Consider the following 22,310-nt stretch of genomic DNA (forward strand, 5'->3'; position numbering starts at 1 on the left):
AATTGGGTGGATGAAGCGTCGTTGTCACCCGCCCACCCCCCGTAACCCCACCGTAGTCAGGGTAGCCGTCACCCACGTCCAACCTTATGTCACACACCCCCCCCCTGCGATCTTTTTTTCAAAATAAAAGCACCTTGTGTTCACCAAATTGGGTGGGTGAAGCGTCATTGTCACCCGCCCACCCCCCTGCACCCCCACCGTAGTCTGGATAGCCGTCACCCATGTCCAACCTTATGTCACCCCCCCCACAATGTATCCCCCCCCTGCGATCTTTTTTTCAAAATAAAAGCACCTTGTGTTCATCAAATTGGGTGGGCGAAGCATCATTGTCACCCGCCCACCCCCCGCACCCCCACCGTAGTCAGGATAGCCGTCACCCACGTCCAACCTTATGTCACCCCCCCCCCCCCCTGCGATCTTTTTTTCAAAATAAAAGCACCTTGTGTTCATCAAATTGGGTGGGTGAAGCGTCATTGTCACCCGCCCACCCCCCCGCACCCCCACCGTAGTCAGGATAGCCGTCACCCGCGTCCAACCTTATGTCATCCCCCCCACAATGTATCTCCCCCTCCCCTGCGATCTTTTTTTCAAAATAAAAGCACCTTGTGTTCATCAAATTGGGTGGATGAAGCGTCGTTGTCACCCGCCCACCCCCCGTAACCCCACCGTAGTCAGGGTAGCCGTCACCCACGTCCAACCTTATGTCACACACCCCCCCCCCTGCGATCTTTTTTTCAAAATAAAAGCACCTTGTGTTCACCAAATTGGGTGGGTGAAGCGTCATTGTCACCCATTCCAACCCCCTGCACCCCCACCGTAGTCTGGATAGCCGTCACCCATGTCCAACCTTATGTCACCCCCCCCACAATGTATCCCCCCCCTGCGATCTTTTTTTCAAAATAAAAGCACCTTGTGTTCATCAAATTGGGTGGGCGAAGCATCATTGTCACCCGCCCACCCCCCGCACCCCCACCGTAGTCAGGATAGCCGTCACCCACGTCCAACCTTATGTCACCCCCCCCCCTGCGATCTTTTTTTCAAAATAAAAGCACCTTGTGTTCATCAAATTGGGTGGGTGAAGCGTCATTGTCACCCGCCCACCCCCCTGCACCCCCACCATAGTCAGGATAGGCGTCACCCATGTCCAACCTTATGTCAACCCCCCACAATGTATCTCCCCCCCCCCCCCCCCGCGATCTTTTTTTCAAAATAAAAGCACCTTGTGTTCATCAAATTGGGTGGGTGAAGCGTCATTGTCACCCGCCCACCCCCCGCACCCCCACCGTAGTCAGGATAGCCGTCACCCACATCCAACCTGATGTCTTCCCCTCCACAATGTATCTCCCCCCCCTGCGATCTTTTTTTCAAAATAAAAGCACCTTGTGTTCATCAAATTGGGTGGGTGAAGCGTCATTGTCACCCGCCCACCCCTCCCCCGCACCCCCACCGTAGTCAGGATAGCCGTCACCCGCGTCCAACCTTATGTCATCCCCCCCACAATGTATCTCCCCCTCCCCTGCGATCTTTTTTTCAAAATAAAAGCACCTTGTGTTCATCAAATTGGGTGGATGAAGCGTCGTTGTCACCCGCCCACCCCCCGTAACCCCACCGTAGTCAGGGTAGCCGTCACCCACGTCCAACCTTATGTCACACACCCCCCCCCCCTGCGATCTTTTTTTCAAAATAAAAGCACCTTGTGTTCACCAAATTGGGTGGGTGAAGCGTCATTGTCACCCGCCCACCCCCCTGCACCCCCACCGTAGTCTGGATAGCCGTCACCCATGTCCAACCTTATGTCACCCCCCCCACAATGTATCCCCCCCCTGCGATCTTTTTTTCAAAATAAAAGCACCTTGTGTTCATCAAATTGGGTGGGCGAAGCATTATTGTCACCCGCCCACCCCCCGCACCCCCACCGTAGTCAGGATAGCCGTCACCCACGTCCAACCTTATGTCACCCCCCCCCCCCCCCCTGCGATATTTTTTTCAAAATAAAAGCACCTTGTGTTCATTAAATTGGGTGGGTGAAGCGTCATTGTCACCCGCCCACCCCCCGCAACCCCACCATAGTCAGGATAGCCATCACCCACGTCCAACCTTATGTCACCCCCCACCCCCACAATGTATCTCCCCCCCCCCCTGCGATCTTTTTTTCAAAATAAAAGCACCTTGTGTTCATCAAATTGGGTGGGTGAAGCGTCATTGTCACCCGCCCACCCCCCGCACCCCCACCGTAGTCAGGGTAGCCGTCACCCATGTCCAACCTTATGTCATCCCCCTCCCCCCCCGGAGGAAAGCCCGACAGTTGCCGGCGGGGAACAGCTGCGGCGTCCCGTCCACAGTGGGAAGTCTGGAAGCTTCTCTGGACGCACAGTTGTCTCGGAGGAATGCGCGGCGCTGTTGTCCAGATAAACAACTGAGCTCAGCACGCCGTGTCTGTCAGCGTGACGCACGGCCATAGGGCGCGCCGAGATCACTGACTAATACCCACATGGCCTTGCTCACTCCGAGCCAGTTTTCTGAAAATTACTTGAAAAAAAATCATTAATTATGGTTTAAAAAAAGGAATTGAACAGTATTACTCTATAACAAAAGAATTTCTAGAATACGTTACTAAAAAAAAAAAAAAAAAAATTTTAAAAATATTACAAAAAGTTTAAATATCTGGCATATGGAGATGTTTAATATACAGTCGCGATCAAAAGTTTATAGAAACTTGTAAAAAACATAATGTGATGGCTGTCTTGAGTTTACATTAATGGTTGCCAAGCACCTGCGTTTACTTTGATTATCGTTCTCATTTGAGGGTCGATGGTAATGACGCCCCCTTAAGTACCTGTGCCGTCGATCACTCTGCTCAAGTTTGTCTGTTTAACGCAGGGGTGTTCAAAAAAAAAATGTGGCCGGGTGGCCAAAAGACTATATATATATTTATGGGTGTGTATACAGTCGCAATCAAAAGTTTGCATACACTTGTAAGAAACATGATGTCATGGCTGTCTTGAGTTTCCAATAATTTCTACAACTCTACGCCCCATTACTGCAACCTTTCCTGACTTCAGTCATATTATTTATTACGTTGCCAGGGTGATAGCATGGACTATTTGTTTGTTACTATGATGCAATCATTAATAACTGGCTGGATTCCATTGCAATAATGTTGCAGGGTTCCCACCGAGTCTGGAAAATCACTGAACCAAATTTTCAGTCGTGGAAAATGAGACAAAAAGTTGAGTGTTCTTTTTATTTTGGCTCCTTTTTATTGACGTTCCGTTGCGTTTACTTTGATTATTGTTCCCACCTGAGGGTCGATGGTAATGATGCCCCCTTAAGTACCTGTGCCGTCGATCACTCTGCTCGAGTTTGTCATTCGCTACACGCGACTGTTTAACGCAGGGGTTCCAAACTTTGACGTCAAGCTAAAAAAAAATTTGGCCGGTTGGCCAAAAGAGTATATATGGGTGTGTATACAGTCGCGATCAGAAGTTTGCATACACTTGTAAAGAACATAATGTCATGGCTGTCTTGAGTTTCCAATAATTTCTTCAACTCTACGCCCCATTACTGCAACCTTTTCTTACTTCAGTCATATTATTTCTTACGTTGCCAGGGTGATAGCATGGACTATTTGTTTGTTTCTATGATGCAATCATTAATGACTGGCTGGATTCCATTGCAATAATGTTGCAGGGTTCCCACCAAGTTTGAGAAATCATTGAACCAAATTTTAAGTTGTGGAAAATGAGACAAAAGGTTGAGTGTTCTTTTTATTTTGGCTCCTTTTTATTGACGTTCCGTTGCGTTTACTTTGATTATTGTTCCCACCTGAGGGTCAATGGTAATGACGCCCCCTTAAGTACCTGTGCCGTCGATCCCTCTGCTCGAGTTTTTCATTCGCTACACGCAACTGTTTCACGCAGGGGTGTCCAAACTTTTGACGTCAGGCTAAAAAAAAATTTGGCCGGGTGGCCAAAAGACTATATATATATATATGGGTGTGTATACAGTCGCGATCAAAAGTTAACATACACTTGTAAAGAACATAATGTCATGGCTGTCTTGAGTTTCCAATAATTTCTACAACTGTACGCCCCATTACTGCAACCTTTTCTTACTTCAGTCATATTATTTATTACGTTGCCAGGGTGAAAGCATGGACTATTTGTTTGTTTCTATGATGCAATCATTAATAACTGGCTGGATTCCATTGCAATAATGTTGCAGGGTTCCCACCGAGTCTGGAAAATCATCGAACTAAATTTTTAGTCGTGGAAAATGAGACAAAAGGTTGAGTATTAATTTTATTTTGGCTCCTTATTATTGATGTTCCGTTGCGTTTACTTTGATTATTGTTCCCGCCTGAGGGTCAATGGTAATGACGCCCCGTTAAGTACCTGTGCCGTGATCCGGATCATGTTTTGTTTAGTTATGTTCTGTTAGTTTTTGACTCCCTTAGTTTCTGTTTTGTGCACTTTGGGTGTTTGTTTTGGTTTCCATGGGTACTTATTTTTTTCACCTGCCTCTGATTAGTGCTGTTGAGCACTAATCAGAGAGCTCTTTAGTCACGTTGCTCGCCACAATCGGTGTGGCATCATTGAGTTTGCGGTACGCAACTGTTACGTTCCGATGTTCCTGTGTCTTGCTCCTGTATTTCCTGTGCTAAGTTGTTACATTAGCTTCCCGTGCGATTGGCACGTTTTTCTTTTGTCTCTTCTGTCTTTTTGGTACTTGTATGATTAAATAATCATGTTCTACCTCAAGCTGTCGTCCGGAGCCGTCCGTTCTGCATTCCGGGACAACAAACCCCGACCCGAACGCCCCGCTCGCAACAATACTCCGGTGCTCCTTATATATGAAAACAGATCAAAAATAGACCATTCATCTTCAGTGCGCCTTATAATCCGGTGCGCCTTATACAGGTACAAACCCCGTTTCCATAGGAGTTGGGAAATAGTGTTAGATGTAAATATAAACGGAATACAATGTTTTGCAAATCATTTTCAACCCATATTCAGTTGAATGGACTACAAAGACAAGATATCTGATGTTCAAACTCATAAACTTTTTTTTTTTTTTTTGCAAATTATAATTAACTTAGAATTTCATGGCTGCAACACGTGCCAAAGTAGTTGGGAAAGGGCATGTTCACCACTGTGTTACATCACCTTTTCTTTTAACAACACTCAATAAACGTTTGGGAACTGAGGAAACTAATTGTTGAAGCTTTGAAAGTGGAATACTTTCCCATTTTTGTTTTATGGAGAGCTTCAGTCGTTCAACAGTCCGGGGTCTCGCTGTCGTATTTTACGCTTCATAATGCGCCACACATTTTCCATGGGTGACAGGTCTGGACTGCAGGCGGGCCAGGAAATTAGCCACACTCTTTTACTACGAAGCCACGCTGTTGTAACACGTAGCTTGGCATTGTCATGCTGAAATAAGCAGGGGCGTCCATAATAACGTTGCTTGGATGACAACATATGTTGCTCCAAAACCTGTAGGTACCTTTCAGCATTAATGGTGCCTTCACAGATGTGTAAGTTACCCATGCCTTGGGCACTAATGCACCCCCATACCATCACAGATGCTGGCTTTTGAACTTTGCGCCTATAACAATCCGGATGGTTATTTTCCTCTTTGTTCCGGAGGACACTACGTCCACAGTTTCCAAATATAATTGGAAATGGGACACTTTTCCACTTTGCATCAGTCCATCTTAGATGAGCTCAGGCCCAGCGAAGCGGGCAGCGTTTCTGGGTGCTGTTGATAAATGGGTTTGGCTTTGCATAGTAGAGTTTTAACTTGCTCTTACAGATGTAGCGACCAACTGTAGTTACTGACAGTGGTTTTCTGAAGTGTTCCTGAGCTCATGTGGTGATATCCTTTACACACTTATGTCAGTTTTTGATGCAGTACCGCCTGACGGATCAAAGGTCTGTAATATCATCGCTTACGTGCAGTGATTTCTCCAGATTCTCTGAACCTTTTGATTATTTTACGGACCGTAGGTGGTAAAATCCCTAAATTCCTCGCAATAGCTCGTTGAAAAATGTTGTTCTAAAACTGTTCAACAATTTGCTTACAAAGTGGTGACCGTCGCCGCATTCTTGTTTGTGAATTACTTAGCATTTCATGGAAGCTGCTTTTATACCCAATCCTGTGGGATGTTCCATATAAGTGTTTGATGAGCATTCCTCAACTTTATCAGTATTTATTGCCTCCTTTCCCAACTTCTTTGTCACGTGTTGCTGGCATCAAATTCTAAAGTTAATGATTATTTGCAACAACAAAAAAAAATGTTTATCAGTTTGAGCTTCAAATATGTTGTCTTTGTAGCATATTCAACTGAATATGGGTTGGAAATGATTTGCAAATCATTGTATTTTGTTTATATTTACATCTAACATTATTTCCCAACTCATAAGGAAACGGGGTTTGTATATGGAAAAGATCAGTAATAGACCATTTATCGGCAGTGTCCGGAAAACACGGTAATTCCTTTTTTTCAACCGAATGTCAGTTCCCGGAGTCAAACCGTGACCTTTGTAAAACTTTCATGAACTTTACAGGCCGAGTTAGGAAGTTGAGGTTCCACTGTCAAACACAGGAAGGTAAACAGCGCCATCTGGGCTAGGTGGGGTGTATAACAGGCGCCTCTCACCTTGCAGCTCCAAAAAGCTCTCCTGGTGTTTACCGGAGGTCTCCCTGGCGTCCTCCAGCTCCAGCAGCAGTTGCACCACCTGGCCCCTCAGCTCCTCCAGCTCCTGCTCCTCCGTCAGACTCGTCTCCTCGTCCCCCAGCAGCTCCTTCTCCTCCCCGTCCTCCCGAGCCCTCTCCTCCTTCTCGTCCTCCTCCTCCTCCAGGACGCCTCGCTCCTTGGCGCTGATGTGCTCCATGCCGGGGCCGCTCTCCGCTTTCAGCTCGCTCAGATCGTCTGTAGACCAGATGAAAGTGATGGAGGGAGCGCTCGCAGGTGACAAAGCCTCCTCTCATCAAGCCTCTTTCATTCGCCGCAGCCTCAGACTCAGCCCTTGTTGTCTCTTTTCTTTCTTTTTCAATCAATAGCACCCTCTTGTGATTAAACACTCTTTTGTGACGCCCACAATTGGAATATTCAAAGCGGCTGCCACCTTTTCATCATTGGGCACGAGGGGAGATGTTTGACAGAATGGAGCCAAGGAGGATGCAGAAAAGACACTTTGTTGTGAGTCCCTGGCACACACACACACACACACACACACACACACACACACACACACACACAACTCTTGTAGTTCTGACCTTTTTGGGACCTGAGAAAAATGCTGAACTCAAATGTGTCCATTTCTTACACACACTTTTTATTTCATATGTTGTTCAGAGGGGGGGGGCACTTCAAATTTTTTCACATCTCCTCATATGGAAGCTACTTTTCCTTGTTGATGTCTCAAGAAGGGTAGAAATACAACAACACACACACACACACACACACACACACACACACACACACACACACACTCTCTTGTAGTTCTGACCTTCTTGGGACCTGAGAAAAATGCCGACCTCAAATGTGTCCATTTCTTACACACACTTGTTATTTCATATGTTGTTCGGAGGGGGGGGCACTTCAAATTTTTTCACATCTCCTCGTATGGAAGCTACTTTTCCTTGTTGATGTCTCAAGAAGGGTAGAAATACAACACACACACACACACACACACACACACACACACACACACTCTTGTAGTTCTGACCTTCTTGGGACCTGAGAAAAATGCCGACTTTAAATGTTTCCATTTCTTACACACACTTGTTATTTCATATGTTGTTCACTTCAAATTTTTTCACATCTCCTCATATGGAAGCTACTTTTCCTTGTTGATGTCTCAAGAAGGGTAGAAATACAAGAACACACACTCTTGTAGTTCAGACCTTCTTGGGACCTGATAAAAATGCCGACCTCAGAAACAGATTGAATATGAGAAATTGTTCCCAATTTTATAAGAAAAAAGTCGACATATTGTGAGAAAAAGATTTATTTTAGTTTATTTCTTTTTTTGTTTGTAATTGGTTGTAATTCTTAATTATTTACTTCATGTTATTACATGTCTCTATATACATACTTTATGTTATAATTAAAATATGTCCATTTCTAACACACACTTGTTATTTCATATGTTGGTCAAAGGGGGGGGCACTTCAAATGTTTTCACACCTCCTCATATGGAAGCTACTTTTCCTTGTTGATGTCTCAAGAAGGGTAGAAATACAAGAACACACACTCTTGTAGTTCTGACCTTGGTACCTGAGAAAAATGCCGAGCTCAGAAACAGATTGAATTTGAGAAATTGTTCCCAATTTTATAAGAAAAAAGTCGACACATTGTGAGAAAAAGACTGCATTTAGTTTATTTATATTTTTGTTTGTAATTTGTTTTAAATCTTCATTATTTACTTCATTTTATTACAACATGTCTCTATATAAAACATTTTTTTATTAAAATATGTCCATTTCTAACACACACTTGTTATTTCATATGTTGGTCAGAGGGGGGGCACTTCAAATTTTTTCACACCTCCTCATATGGAAGCCACTTTTCCTTGTTGATGTCTCAAGAAGGGTAGAAATACAAGAACACACACTCTTGTAGTTCTGACCTTCTTGGGACCTGATAAAAATGCCGACCTCAGAAACAGACTGAATATGAGAAATTGTTCCCAATTTTATAAGAAAAAAGTCGACATATTGTGAGAAAAAGATTTATTTTAGTTTATTTCTTTTTTTGTTTGTAATTGGTTTTAATTCTTAATTATTTACTTCATGTTATTACATGTCTCTATATACATACTTTATGTTATAATTAAAATATGTCCATTTCTTACACACACTTGTTATTTCATATGTTGGTCAGGGGGGTCAAGGGGGGGCGGGGCACTTCAAATGTTTTCAGACCTCCTCATATGGAAGCTACTTTTCCTTGTTGATGTCTCAAGAAGGGTAGAAATACAAGAACACACACTCTTGTAGTTCTGACCTTCTTGGGACCTGAGAAAAATGCCGACCTCAGAAACAGATTGAATTTGAGAAATTGTTCCCAATTTTATAAGAAAAAAGTCGACACATTGTGAGAAAAATACTTATTTTAGTTTATTTATTTTTTTGTTTGTAATTGGTTTTAAATCTTCATTATTTACTTCAAGTTCTTACAGCATGTCTCTATATACATATTTTATTTTTCTATTAAAAATATGTCAATTTCTTACACACACTTGTTATTTCATATGTTGTTCAGAGGGGGGGGGGGGGGGGGCACTTCAAATTTTTTCACACTTCCTCATATGGAAGCTACTTTTCCTTGCTGATGTCTCAAGAAGGGTAGAAATACAAGAACACACACACTTTTGTAGTTCTGACCTTCTTGGGACCTGAGAAAAATGCCGACCTCAGAAACAGATTGAATATAAGAAATTGTTCCCAATTTTATAAGAAAAAAGTCGACACATTGTGAGAAAAAGACTGCATTTAGTTTATGTATATTTTTGTTTGTAATTGGTTTTAAATCTTAATTATTTACTTCATTTTATTACAACATGTCTCTATTTAAAAAAAAGTTTATTAAAATATGTCCATTTCTAACACACACTTGTTATTTCATATGTTGGTGAGAGGGGGGGGCACTTCAAATTTTTTCACACCTCCTCATATGGAAGCTACTTTTCCTTGTTGATGTCTGAAGAAGGGTAGAAATACAAGAACACACACACACACACACACTCTTGTAGTTCTGACCTTCTTGGGACCTGAGAAAAATGCCGACCTCAGAAACAGACTGAATATGAGAAATTGTTCCCAATTTTATAAGAAAAAAGTCGACACATTGTGAGAAAAAGACTTATTTTAATTTATTTCTTTTTTTGTTTGTAATTGGTTTTAATTCTCAATTATTTACTTCATATTATTACATGTCTCTATATACATACTTTATGTTTTAATTAAAATATGTCCATTTTTTACACACACTTGTTATTTCATATGTTGGTGAGAGGGGGGGGGCACTTCAAATGTTTTCACACCTCCTCATATGGAAGCTACTTTTCCTTGTTGATGTCTCAAGAAGGGTAGAAATACAAGAACACACACACACACACACACACACACACACACACACACACACACACACACACACACTCTTGTAGTTCTGACCTTCTTGGGACCTGATAAAAATGCCGACCTCAGAAACAGATTGAATTTGAGAAATTGTTCCCAATTTTATAAGAAAAAAGTCGACACATTGTGAGAAAAAGACTGCATTTAGTTTATTTATATTTTTGTTTGTAATTGGTTTTAAACCTTCATTATTTACTTCATTTTATTACAACATGTCTCTATATACTTTTTTTTTAAATTAAAATATGTCCATTTCTAACACACACTTGTTATTTCATATGTTGGTCAGAGGGGGGGCACTTCAAATTTTTTCACACCTCCTCATATGGAAGCTACTTTTCCTTGTTGATGTCTCAAGAAGGGTAGAAATACAAGAACACACACACACACACACACACACACACACACTCTTGTAGTTCTGACCTTATTGGGACCTGAGAAAAATGCCGACCTCTTTAGGACCACCCTTTCTAGATGTATAAAGATTTGTATTTACAACATGAATAATGTATACATAGTATGCAAATATTTATAAAAAAAAAAAGCTTGTTGTGAAAAGTGAGTTGGAATTTCACAAGAAAAACTTCTGCAGTGGTATGATAAAAGTCGTCATTTTACTCAACGCAAGTCAAAATTTGACAAGAAAAACTGAACATTTGCGCAATATTCTGATTAAAGTTGGAATTTAACTCAATGGCAGTTGCAATTTTACAAGAAAAACTTTGAAATCTTGACAATTTTATGAAGAGTCGTAATTTTACTCGACAAAAGACACAATTTGTAAAAGAAAACTGGAATATTTTGGCAATTTTATAATAATAAACGGAATTTGACTTGGCAAAATGATGACAAAAGTAATCATTTTACTCAAAAAAAATTCACTATTTTACAAGAACAACAAAAAAAGGGCAATGTTGCGATAAAAATCAGAATTTTATACGACAAATGTCGCCATTATGCATTAAAACGTTATAATTTTACATAAAAAGGTTGTAATTTTACGAGAAAATATTGCAATTTTGCAGAAACAGTTTGAATATGAACAAGTGTTCCCAATCTTATAAAAAAAAAAAAAGTCGACACATTGTGAGAAAAAAACTGCTTTTAGTTTATTTTTTTAATTTATTTTTTGTTTGTAATTTTTTTTAAATTTTCATTATTTACTTCAGGTTATCACAGCATGTCTCTATATACATATTTAATTTTTTTATTAAAATATGTCCATTTCTTACACACACTTGTTATTTCATATGTTGTTCAAAGGGGGAAGGGGCACTTCAAATTTTTTCACACCTCCTCATATGGAAGCTACTTTTTCTTGTTGATGTTTCAAGAAGGGTAGACATACAAGAACACACACACACACACACACACACACTCTTGTAGTTCTGACCTTCTTGGGACCTGATAAAAATCCGACCTCAGAAACAGATTGAATATGAGAAATTGTTCCAAATTTTATAAGAAAAATGTCGATACATTGTGAGAAAAAGACTGCTTTTAGTTTATTTATTTTTTTGTTTGTAATTGGTTTTAAATCTTTATTATTTACTTCATGTTATTACAACATGTCTCTGTATACATATTGTATTTTTTAATTAAAATATGTCCATGTCTTATACACACTTGTTATTTCATATGTTGGTCAGGGGGGGCACTTCAAATTTTTTCACACCTCCTCATATGGAATATACTTTTCCTTGTTGATGTCTCAAGAAGGGTAGAAATACAAGAACACACACTCTTGTAGTTCTGACCTTCTTGGGACCTGATAAAAATGCCGACCTCAGAAACAGATTGAATTTGAGAAATTGTTCCCAGTTTTATAAGAAAAAAGTCGACACATTGTGAGAAAAAGACTGCATTTAGTTTATTTATATTTTTGTTTGTAATTGGTTTTAAATCTTCATTATTTACTTCATTTTATTACAACATGTCTCTATATACTTTTTTTTTTTTTAATCAAAATATGTCCATTTCTAACACACACTTGTTATTTCATATGTTGGTCAAAGGGGGGGGCACTTCAAATGTTTTAACACCTCCTCATATGGAAGCTACTTTTCCTTGTTGATGTCTCAAGAAGGGTAGAAATACAAGAACACACACACACACACACACTCTTGTAGTTCTGACCTTCTAGGGACCTGAGAAAAATGCCGACCTCTTTAGGACCACCCTTTCTAGATATATAAAGATTTGTATTTACAACATGAATAATGTATACATAGTATGCAAATGTATAAAAAAAAAAAGCTTGTTGTGAAAAGTGAGTTGGAATTTCACAAGAAAAACTTTGGCAGTGGTATGATAAAAGTCGTCATTTTACTCAACGCAAGTCAAAATTTGACAAGAAAAACTGAACTGTTGCGTGCAATATTCTGATAAAAGTTGGAATTTAACTCAATAACGGTCGCAGTTTTACAAGAAAAGCTTCAAATTTTGACAATTTTATGAAAAGAGTGGTAATTTTACTCGACAAAAGACACAATTTGTATAAGAAAACTTGAAAATGTTGGCAATTTTATAATAATAATCGGAATTTGACTTGACAAAATTATGACAAAAGTAATCATTTTACTCAAAAAATTTCACTATTTTACAAGAACAACAAAAAAAGGGCAATGGTGCGATAAAAATTTGAATTTTATACGACAATTGTCACCATTTTGCATTAAAAAGTAATAATTTTACATAAAAGGTAATAATTTTATGAGAAAATATTGCAGTTTTGCAGAAACAGATTGAATATGAAAAATTGTTCCAAATTTTATTTTAAAAAAAGTCGACACATTGTGCGAAAAAGACTGCTTTTAGTTTGTTTTTGTAATGTATTTATTTGTTTGTAATTTTTTTTTAATTTTCATTATTTTACTTCAAGTTATTACAGCATGTCTCTATGTACATATTTTATTTTTTAATTAAAAATATGTCAATTTCTTACACACACTTGTTATTTCATATGTTGGTCAGAGGGGGGGCACTTCCAATCAGAGTAGAGGCAGCGGCGGCGGCGATGACCAAAAAGAACGAGGAGTTGGAAAATACTTTATGTACATATTTATATAAATATTTATATAATATTTACATAATATTTACATATTTATATAATATGTAACTACAAGCTCCATTCACAGACAGAGTCCCATTGCTTTTATGAGCGGTCGAGCGAGTCAAAAGCCGTGATTTTTTTGTTGTTTTGTTTTGTTTTTTTTGTGGCGGCCGTAATTCTTTCGTGGCGGGCCGCCACAAATAAATGAATGTGTGGGAAACCCTGCACTATGAGAAAAAAGTCACAATTTTACAGGAAAAACTTAGAATTTTGGCAGTTATTATAAAAGTCGTCATTTTACTCAACGCAAGTCAAGATTTGATATGAAAAATTGAACATTCGCGCAAGATTCTGATAAAAGTTGGAATTTAACTCAATGACAGTTGCAGTTTTACAAGAAAAACTTTGAAATTTTGACAATTTTATGAAGAGTCGTAATTTTACTCGACAAAAGTCACACTCTGTATAAGAAAACTTGAAAATGTTGGCAATTTTATAATAATAATCGTAATTTGACTTGGCAAAATTATGTCAAAAGACATAATTTTACTCAAAAAATTTCACTATTTTACAAGAACAACAAAATAAATGGGCAATATTGCGATAAAAGTCAGAATTTTATATGACAAATGTCAACATTTTGCATTGAAAAGTAATAATAAGAAAAAAAAGTAAAAGTAAAGAAATATATTGCAATTTTGCAGAAACAGAAAACATGAGAAATTGTTCTCAATTTTATAAGAACAAAGTCGACATACTGTGAGAAAATGACTGCTTTTAGTTTTTTTATTTTATTTTTTGATTTGTAATTGGTTTTATTATGTACTTCAAGTTATTACAGTATGTCTCTACATACATACGTATTATATTATTTTTATTAATTTTGTCCAAAAGGGGTCGCATTTCAATCTCTTACACACACTTGTTATTTCATATGTTGACCAGCGGGAAAGCACTTTTAAAAGCGACACACAGTCAATTTGAAAAATCCCTCTTTTTCGGGACCAAACTCATTTTGAGAGATTTCACCACCAGGGGGTGCAAATGAGACATTCTCTATTAGATGCAATGGTGATTTACTGTATGTTCTAACTTGTTCACACCTCCTCATATGGAAGCTACTTTTCCTTGTTGTCTCAAGAAGGGAAGAAATACAAGAACGAACACACACACACACACACAATTAGGGCTATTCAAAGCAAAAGTGTGTTACCTATTGATCTAATAGAGTAATTTATTACATAAAATGTTATTTAACCTAACTTGAACACAAAGCAACAGCTTTTTTGCCTGTCCCTGTTTACTAAAATTAGACAAAACATGAAAAATAAATATTAAAATTCTTATATTTGTGTTCAGATGTGTCTTACTCATCATCTTGACTATACTGAAGTTTTCCTAAAACAAAAACATTTTAGCTAAAATTCCCACTTAAGTTATGTCCCCTCTACAAAACCCAGAATCAGGGAAGTTGGCAAGTTGTGTAAATGGTAAATAAAAACAGAATACAATGATTTGCAAATTGAATAGATTGCAAAGACAAGATATTTAATGTTCCAACTGAGAAACTTCATTTTTTTTTTTTTTTGCAAATAATCATTGACTTAAAATTTAATGGCAGCAACACATTGCAAAAAAGTTGTCACAGGTACATTTTTACCACTGTGTTACATGGCCTTTCCTTTTAACAACACTCAGTAAAGGTTTGGGAACTGAGGAGACACATTTTTGAAGCTTTTCAGGAGGAATTATTTCCAGTTCTTCCTTGATGTACAGCTTAAGTTGTTCAACAGTCCGTTGTGGTATTTTAGGCTATATATTTACAATGGGAGACAGGTCTGGACTACAGGCAGGCCAGTCTAGTACCTGCACTCTTTTCCTTAGAAGCCACGCTGTTGTAACACGTTTTGCTGAAATAAGCAGGGGCGTCCATGATGACGTTGCTTGGACGGCAACATATGTTGTTCCAAAACTTGTATGTACCTTTCAGCATTAATGGTGCCTTCACAGATGTGTAAGTTACCCATGCCTTGGGCACTAATACACCCCCATACCATCACAGATATTGGCTTTTCAACTTTGCACCTTGAACAATCCGGATGGTTTGTTCCGGAGGACTCAAAGTCCACACTTTCCAAAAAAAACTATTTGAAATGCGGACTCGTCAGACCACGGAACACTTTTCCGCTTTGCATCAGTCCATCTTAGATGAGCTCGGGGCCCAGCCAAGCCGGCGGCATTTCTGGGTGTTGTTGATAAATGGGTTTGGCTTTGCATAGCAGGGTTTTAACTTGTACTTACAGATGTAGCGACCGACTGTAGTCACTGGCAGTGGCTTTCTGAAGTGTTCCTGAGCCCATGTGGTGATATCCTTTACACACCGATGTCGCTTTTTGATGCGGTACCGCCTGAGAGATCGAAGGTCCGTAATATAGTCGCTTATTTGCAGTGATTTCTCCAGATTCCCTGAACTTTTTGATGATATCACGGCCCGAGACGGGGAAATCTCCAAATTCCTTGCAATAGCTGGTTGAGAAAAGTTGTTCTTGAACAATTTGCTCACGCCTTTCTTGACAAAGTGGCGACCCTCGCCCTGTCCTTGTTTGTGAACGACTGAGCTTTTCATTAAAAAACTGCCTTCATCATCATCGGCGGTCACTCAGACGAGTATGACGATCCTCCTGGTAGGGGTGTATCCCTTTATGGAGGATGCCTGTGCCTGACTTTGTTTAAGGTGGGAAGACTGGTGCACAGACAGTCACCCCACGATCCTTCACAGAATCGGATCAGGGTCCAGTGGCATGGAGTCCAAGACGACCGGGGGACCCTTTTCTGCTGCAGCCTTCCTCCGCCATCGCAGCCGTTCTGGTCGTTCTTAAACGTACCGTCTTCCGCCTGCTCCGCCGTTGAGGTCTTCACCGTATCCCTGGCTAGGGGACAGTCAGGTACTAGGCCTTTGCCAAGGGCCACCCGGGGTAACAGCAGTAAAGGGGTAAACCTGCTAGCGCCCCAAGACCCCATAGAGGAGCCGGATGCACTTTAACGTGCATGCCCAGGACTTTAGACCCGTCATGTCTTGTGATCATGTTTTGTTTAGTTATGTTCTGTTTAGCTTAAGACTCCATTGTTTCCTGTTTTTTGCACTTCCTTGTTTGTTTTGTTTCCATGACCACCCATTAGTTTTCACCTGTCTCACATTTTGCATTCGCACACCTGTCACTAATCATGTCTATTTTTTAAAGCGAAAGTTGCCAGGAAGTCAGGCTGGCGACTTTACCTCCACTCTGCTTCGTGCCATGTTTACGATTCACGCTGCTTGTTTCATGGTTCCATACCAAGTAAATATTTGTTTATTGGTCATAGTTTCTCCCTTTGTGCAAGTTTTGTTTCATTAGTCAAGTTTGTTCTCCGCCATTGTGCGCGCCTTTTGTTTGCTTCCTTTTTGGTAGTTATAGTGTTAAAATAAAAGATGTCATTACCTTCACGCCTTACCCGCTCCAACTTTCCTTTGCATTCCGGAAAAACAAACCCCATACCCAACCATGGCACCCACCTGTTCCCAATTAGCCTGTTCACCTGTGGGATATGCTAATCAGCATTCTTTCAACTTTCCCAGTCTTTTTTGTCACCTGTGCCAGCCTTTTTTTTTTAAACATGTTACAAGCATCAAATTCCCAAATGAGCTAATATTTGCAAAAAAATAACCAAATTTTCCAGTTGGAACATGAAATATCTTGTCTTTGCAGTCTATTCAATTGAATATACAAACCCCGTTTCCATATGAGTTGGGAAATTGTGTTAGATGTAAATATAAACGGAATACAATGATTTGCAAATCAACTTCAACCCATATTCAGTTAAATATGCTACAAAGACAACATATTTGATGTTCAAACTGATAAACCTTTTTTGTGCAAATAATCATATCAAAATCTCTAAAGGATATCACCACATGGGCTCAGGAACACTTCAGAAAACCACTGTCACTAAATACAGTTGGTTGCTATATCTGTAAGTGCAAGTTAAAGCTCTACTATGCAATGCGAAAGCCATTTATCAACAACATCCAGAAACGCCGCCGGCTTCTCTGGGCCGGATATCAACTAAGATGGACTGATGCAAAGTGGAAAAGTGTTCTGTGGTCTGACGAGTCCACATTTCAAATTGTTTTTGGAAATATTCGACATTGTGTCATCCGGACTGTTGAACGACTGAAGCTCTACGTATGGTCAGAGAGTGTTTGGGCCCGTGTGTGTGTTTTGTCTCATCTTGTCTTGTCTTATAGTATTGTTACTGTACAGGAGTTTTTTTTTGTTTTTGTTTATAGAGTATTGTTCTTGTATTATATTGTTTATGTTAAATGTGGAATGAGTGAGAGGGGTTGGGATATTTTAAGCATCTGCCTCATCCAACCCCTTTTCAAGCCTTGCATTAATAACTCTGCCAAAATGTAAAAAACAAAACTGTGTTTAGTTGTACTGTGCAAGTTTGAAATAAATATTTCAATTCAAAACAAAAATGGGATAGAATTCCACTTTCAAAGCTTCAACAATTACTTTCCTCAGTTCCCAAACGTTTATTGAGTGTATTTAAAAGAGAAGGTGATGTAACACAGTGGTGAACATGCCCTTTCCCAACTACTTTGGCACCTGTTGCAGCCATGAAATTCTAAGTTAATTATTACTTGCAAGAAAAAAATTAAGTTTATGAGTTTGATCATCAAATATCTTGTCTTTGTAGTGCATTCAACTGAATATGGGTTGAAAAGGATTTGCAAATCATTGTATTCCGTTTATATTTACATCTAACACAATTTCCCAACTAAAATGGAAAAGGGGTTTGTAAATTGAAAATGATTTGCATATCATTGTATTCTGTTTTTATTTACCATTCACACAACATCCTCACTGCTTTTGTAGTTCAAGATAGAGTTGGAAAAAGAAAAAAGACAAATGCAGGCTTATTCTTTCCCAACCTCCCCTCTGCGGCCTGCAGTGACCACGTCAGCCCGGCAGGTGGCGCCAGTGAGCCGGCAATGCAGAGAAGGGGGTTACTATGAGTCACCGCTGAGCAATGGGCCTTTAAGTCAATAATAATAACACAAGCCATCATTCATAGCAGACCGCATACAACAACACAATCTCCCCCCCTCCCCCCAAACGATACGGATGCACGATTAAACGTGACCTCACAAAACAGCTGTTGCGTGCTCACCAGAGGAAACCAAAAAGTCCTTCTTTTTTTTTTTTTTCCCCCAGCCAAAGGACACGATGTCGAGGGAAAGGAAAAGCATTGCAGTGAAAGCGGCCTGAATGGAGAATATGTCGCGGGCTCGCTGACAGGCCCACAAATCACTGGCAGGCAAGTCTTTAGCCACAACACTTTTGCAGCCAGGCTGCACTCAAATAGGCTTTAAAAATATGTGACAGCTTGGCTTGTTGCAAGCCCCAATGTGGATTATTACTAGTCAGCAGGGTTGCTACTTAGTTACAGCCATTAACTAGTCATGAAGCACGGTAGATAATTAAGTATGCATGATTTGCTCTGTTGTGAATAGCAGGTATGTACCTCCCAATTATATGTATTACCGTATTCTTCCGAATTAAAACAAAAAAAAATGTAAAAATAACAATTAGCACGTCACTAAACATGAAGTACACGTTTGTGTACTTATGGACTAAGTACATCATATAGAAAGATTCTCATTAGGGTCCACTGAGCCCAAATAGCAAAGAGAAAAAAAAGGGAAAAAAAGCATGTAAACAAGCAGCTTGGGCCTTAAGAAGTTAAAAAAAAATACTACTAAAAATATATATTTTACAAACATAAAATGACAGGAATGTACACAACCAAATGTTTACATCTCATTGTGCAACATGTGAAGGTTTTAATGGGAACCAAAGGCGATATCCGAAAGGGGTACAAATTATTTCTAAAGCAGTACCCTCCCACCCAGACATACAATACCAGTAACGTATTTTCCGGACCATAGGGCACACTGGATTGTTACTGAGTTGGGGTCTTATGCCCACATATGTGGACACTTATACTGTCATCTGGTGGTGTCGGAAGAGTATAACACACAATGGAATTTGGATGGAAAAAAAGTGTAAAAATAGGAACTAGGATGTCAATAAACATGACGTACACGTGTGTGTACTAATGGACTAAGTGCATCATATAAAAAGGTGATTATTACTTTTTTATACTAATTAGGGTCCAATAAGCCCAAATAGCAAAGATAAATATGTTTTTTTAAAAGCATGTAAACCAGGCCAGTTTGGGCCTTAAGAAGTTTAAAAAAACACTAATAAAAATATATATTTTACAAACAGAAAATGACAGGAATGTACACAACCCCATGTTTACATCTCATTGTGCAACATTTGAAGGTTTTAATGGGAACCAAATGCGATATCTGAAAGGTGTACAAATGATTTCCAAAGCAGTACTCCACACCCAGACATACAATACTAGTAACGTATTTTCAGGACCATAGGGCGCACCGGATTATAAGCCGCACTACTGATGAATGGTCTATTTTATATCAAATGTGTGCTTTTTCTACTGTCATTTATTAAGAATCTTAATTTATAAATGTTATTCATGAAATACTGTTATTATATTAATCTAAAGGCCTTAGTGGCCACATGCATGGACAGCACCTTTTAGCTCCTATTCCCAAAATTGTGTACACTACTAAATTGGGGTCTTATGGCCTCTTATGTGGACACATATACTGCCATCTGGTGGTGTCAGAAAAGCATAACATACAATGGAATTTGGAAAAAAAAAAGTGTAAAAATAAGAATTCGCATGTCACTAAACATGACGTACACGTGTGTGTACTTATGGACTAAGTGCTTCATATAAAAAGGTGATTATTAGTTTCTTATTCTAATTAGGTTCCAATAAGCCCAAATAGCAAAGAAAAGTAAAAAAAAAAAAAATGCATGTAAACAAACAGCTTGGGCCTTAAGAAGGTAAATAAATACTAATAAAAATATATATTTTACAAATGGAAAATGACAGGACTGTACACAATCCCATGTTTACATCTTATTGTGCAACATGTGAATGTTTTCATGGGAACCAAATGCGATACCATAAGGCGGACTGGATTATAAGTCGCACTAACGATGAATGGTCTATTTTTTATCAATTGTGTGCTTCGTCTATTGTCATTTATTAAGAATCTTAATTCATAAATAATAATCATAAAATGATGCTATTATATTAATTCAAAGGCCTTAGTGGCCACATGCGTGGACAGCACCTTTTATCTCTTATTTCCAAAATTGTGTACACTACTGAATTGGGGTCTTATGGCCACTTATGTGGACACTTTTACTGCCATCTGGCGCACTGCTGATGAAGGATCTGTTTTTTATCAAATGTGTGCTTTTTCTACTGTCATTTATTAAGAATCTTAACTTATAAATATTAATCATGAAATGCTGTTATTATATTAAACAAATACTAATACAAATTAATATTTTATTCATTGTATATATATATATATATATATATATATATATATATATATATATACATATATATATATATATGTGTGTATTTTTTATGAATTAAATATTCAATGGATTATAATATATTAATACAAAAATATATATATAATTAATATATATATATATCCATCCATTTCTACCGCTTATTCCCTTTCGGGGTCGCGGGGGGCGCTGGCGCCTATCTCAGCTACAATCGGGCGGAAGGCGGTGTACACCCTGGACAAGTCGCCACCTCATCGCAGGATATATATATATATATATATATATATATATATATATATATATATATATATATATATATATATATAAATATATATATATATATATATATATATATATATATATATATATATATATATATATATATATATATGAATCAAATATTTTATGGGTTATAATATATTAATAAAATATATAATTTTATCTTTTTAATTATTATCAAATATGTACTATATTCAAAATAATAATCCAATATATAATTAGAAATACGTGATTAGATTTGGAGTCAAAAGGAGAGCAATCAGTAAAAAAAAAAAAATCAAAATGTAAGTATTTGGTTATTTATTGTTGACACTAATCTGACTTCAAAGATAAATAAATAAAGTGCACCTATACCAATATGTCAAAATATGTCATTGTTTAATTGGAAAGCACAGTAATAATTTACCTAAATACGTATTTTTTTGGTGCTTGTAGTGTACATCCTGTGAGAGTAACGGTGAATTAGCGGTGAAGTATAAGAAGCACATCTCAGGATGACACCCTCAATTGAATATTAAACATATTGTCATTCAGAAATAATAATAATAATTAAAAAAAAAGTTTTAATCACACTCTCCATCTCATTAGATGGTGCATGTGTACCTAATGTTGTGACCATTGATGGCATTCATTCTATTGTGTTCCCTGGGTTTTCTGGAAGTAGAAGTAGATGTGAGGAACGCAAAGTGCAGCGGGGGACCTGGCGGAGGATTAACTAAAGATCTGCCTAATTAAAAGTGAGTCTCAGGAGATTCTTGTCTCCCTTTTCCGTAATTATTTCCCTGCCTTATTGTCCTTTGCGAGATCTCACTTATTTCCATCACACTTTTTAGTCTTTCCTTCCGTCCCCTCGCACAACCGTCTTCATTTAAACAATGCGGCCCCTGAGAGGCCCCGTGAGGTCTTTCACGGGTTTAATTTGTCGTTAGAGTTTCATGCTGGCGTAACGAGTCGGTCATTGAAAAAAACCCAAAAAAACATGACCCGGGCTGTTGAATGACTGAAGCTCTACATAAAACAAGAATGGGAAAGAATTCCACTTTCAAAGCTTCAACAATTAGTTTCCTCAGTTCCCAAACGTTTATTGAGTGTTGTTAAAAGAAAAGGTGATATAAAACAGTGGTGAACATGCCCTTTCCCAACTACTTTGGCACGTGTTGCAGCCATGAAATTCTAAGTTAATTATTATTTGCAAATAAAAATAAATAAGTTTATGAGTTTGAACATCAAATATCTTGTCTTTGTAGCATATTCAACTAAATATGGGTTGAAAAGGATTTGCAAATCATTGTATTCCGTTTATATTTACATCTAACACAATTTCC

General features: G+C 38.5%; 1 protein-coding gene across 1 annotated transcript in view; it reads right to left on the minus strand.

Annotated features, from left to right (window-relative positions):
• LOC133549121 (coiled-coil domain-containing protein 136-like) overlaps positions 1 to 22,310 on the minus strand; it is a 98,774-nt gene that overhangs the window by 50,300 nt on the left and 26,164 nt on the right. Inside the window, exon 3 of the mRNA XM_061894261.1 lies at positions 6,662 to 6,934. Coding sequence (XP_061750245.1) covers positions 6,662 to 6,934 — 273 coding nt within the window. The remainder of the gene's footprint in view (positions 1 to 6,661; positions 6,935 to 22,310) is intronic.

This window comes from Nerophis ophidion, linkage group LG03 (assembly GCF_033978795.1).
Source record: "Nerophis ophidion isolate RoL-2023_Sa linkage group LG03, RoL_Noph_v1.0, whole genome shotgun sequence".
Taxonomy (NCBI): Eukaryota; Metazoa; Chordata; class Actinopteri; order Syngnathiformes; family Syngnathidae; genus Nerophis; species Nerophis ophidion.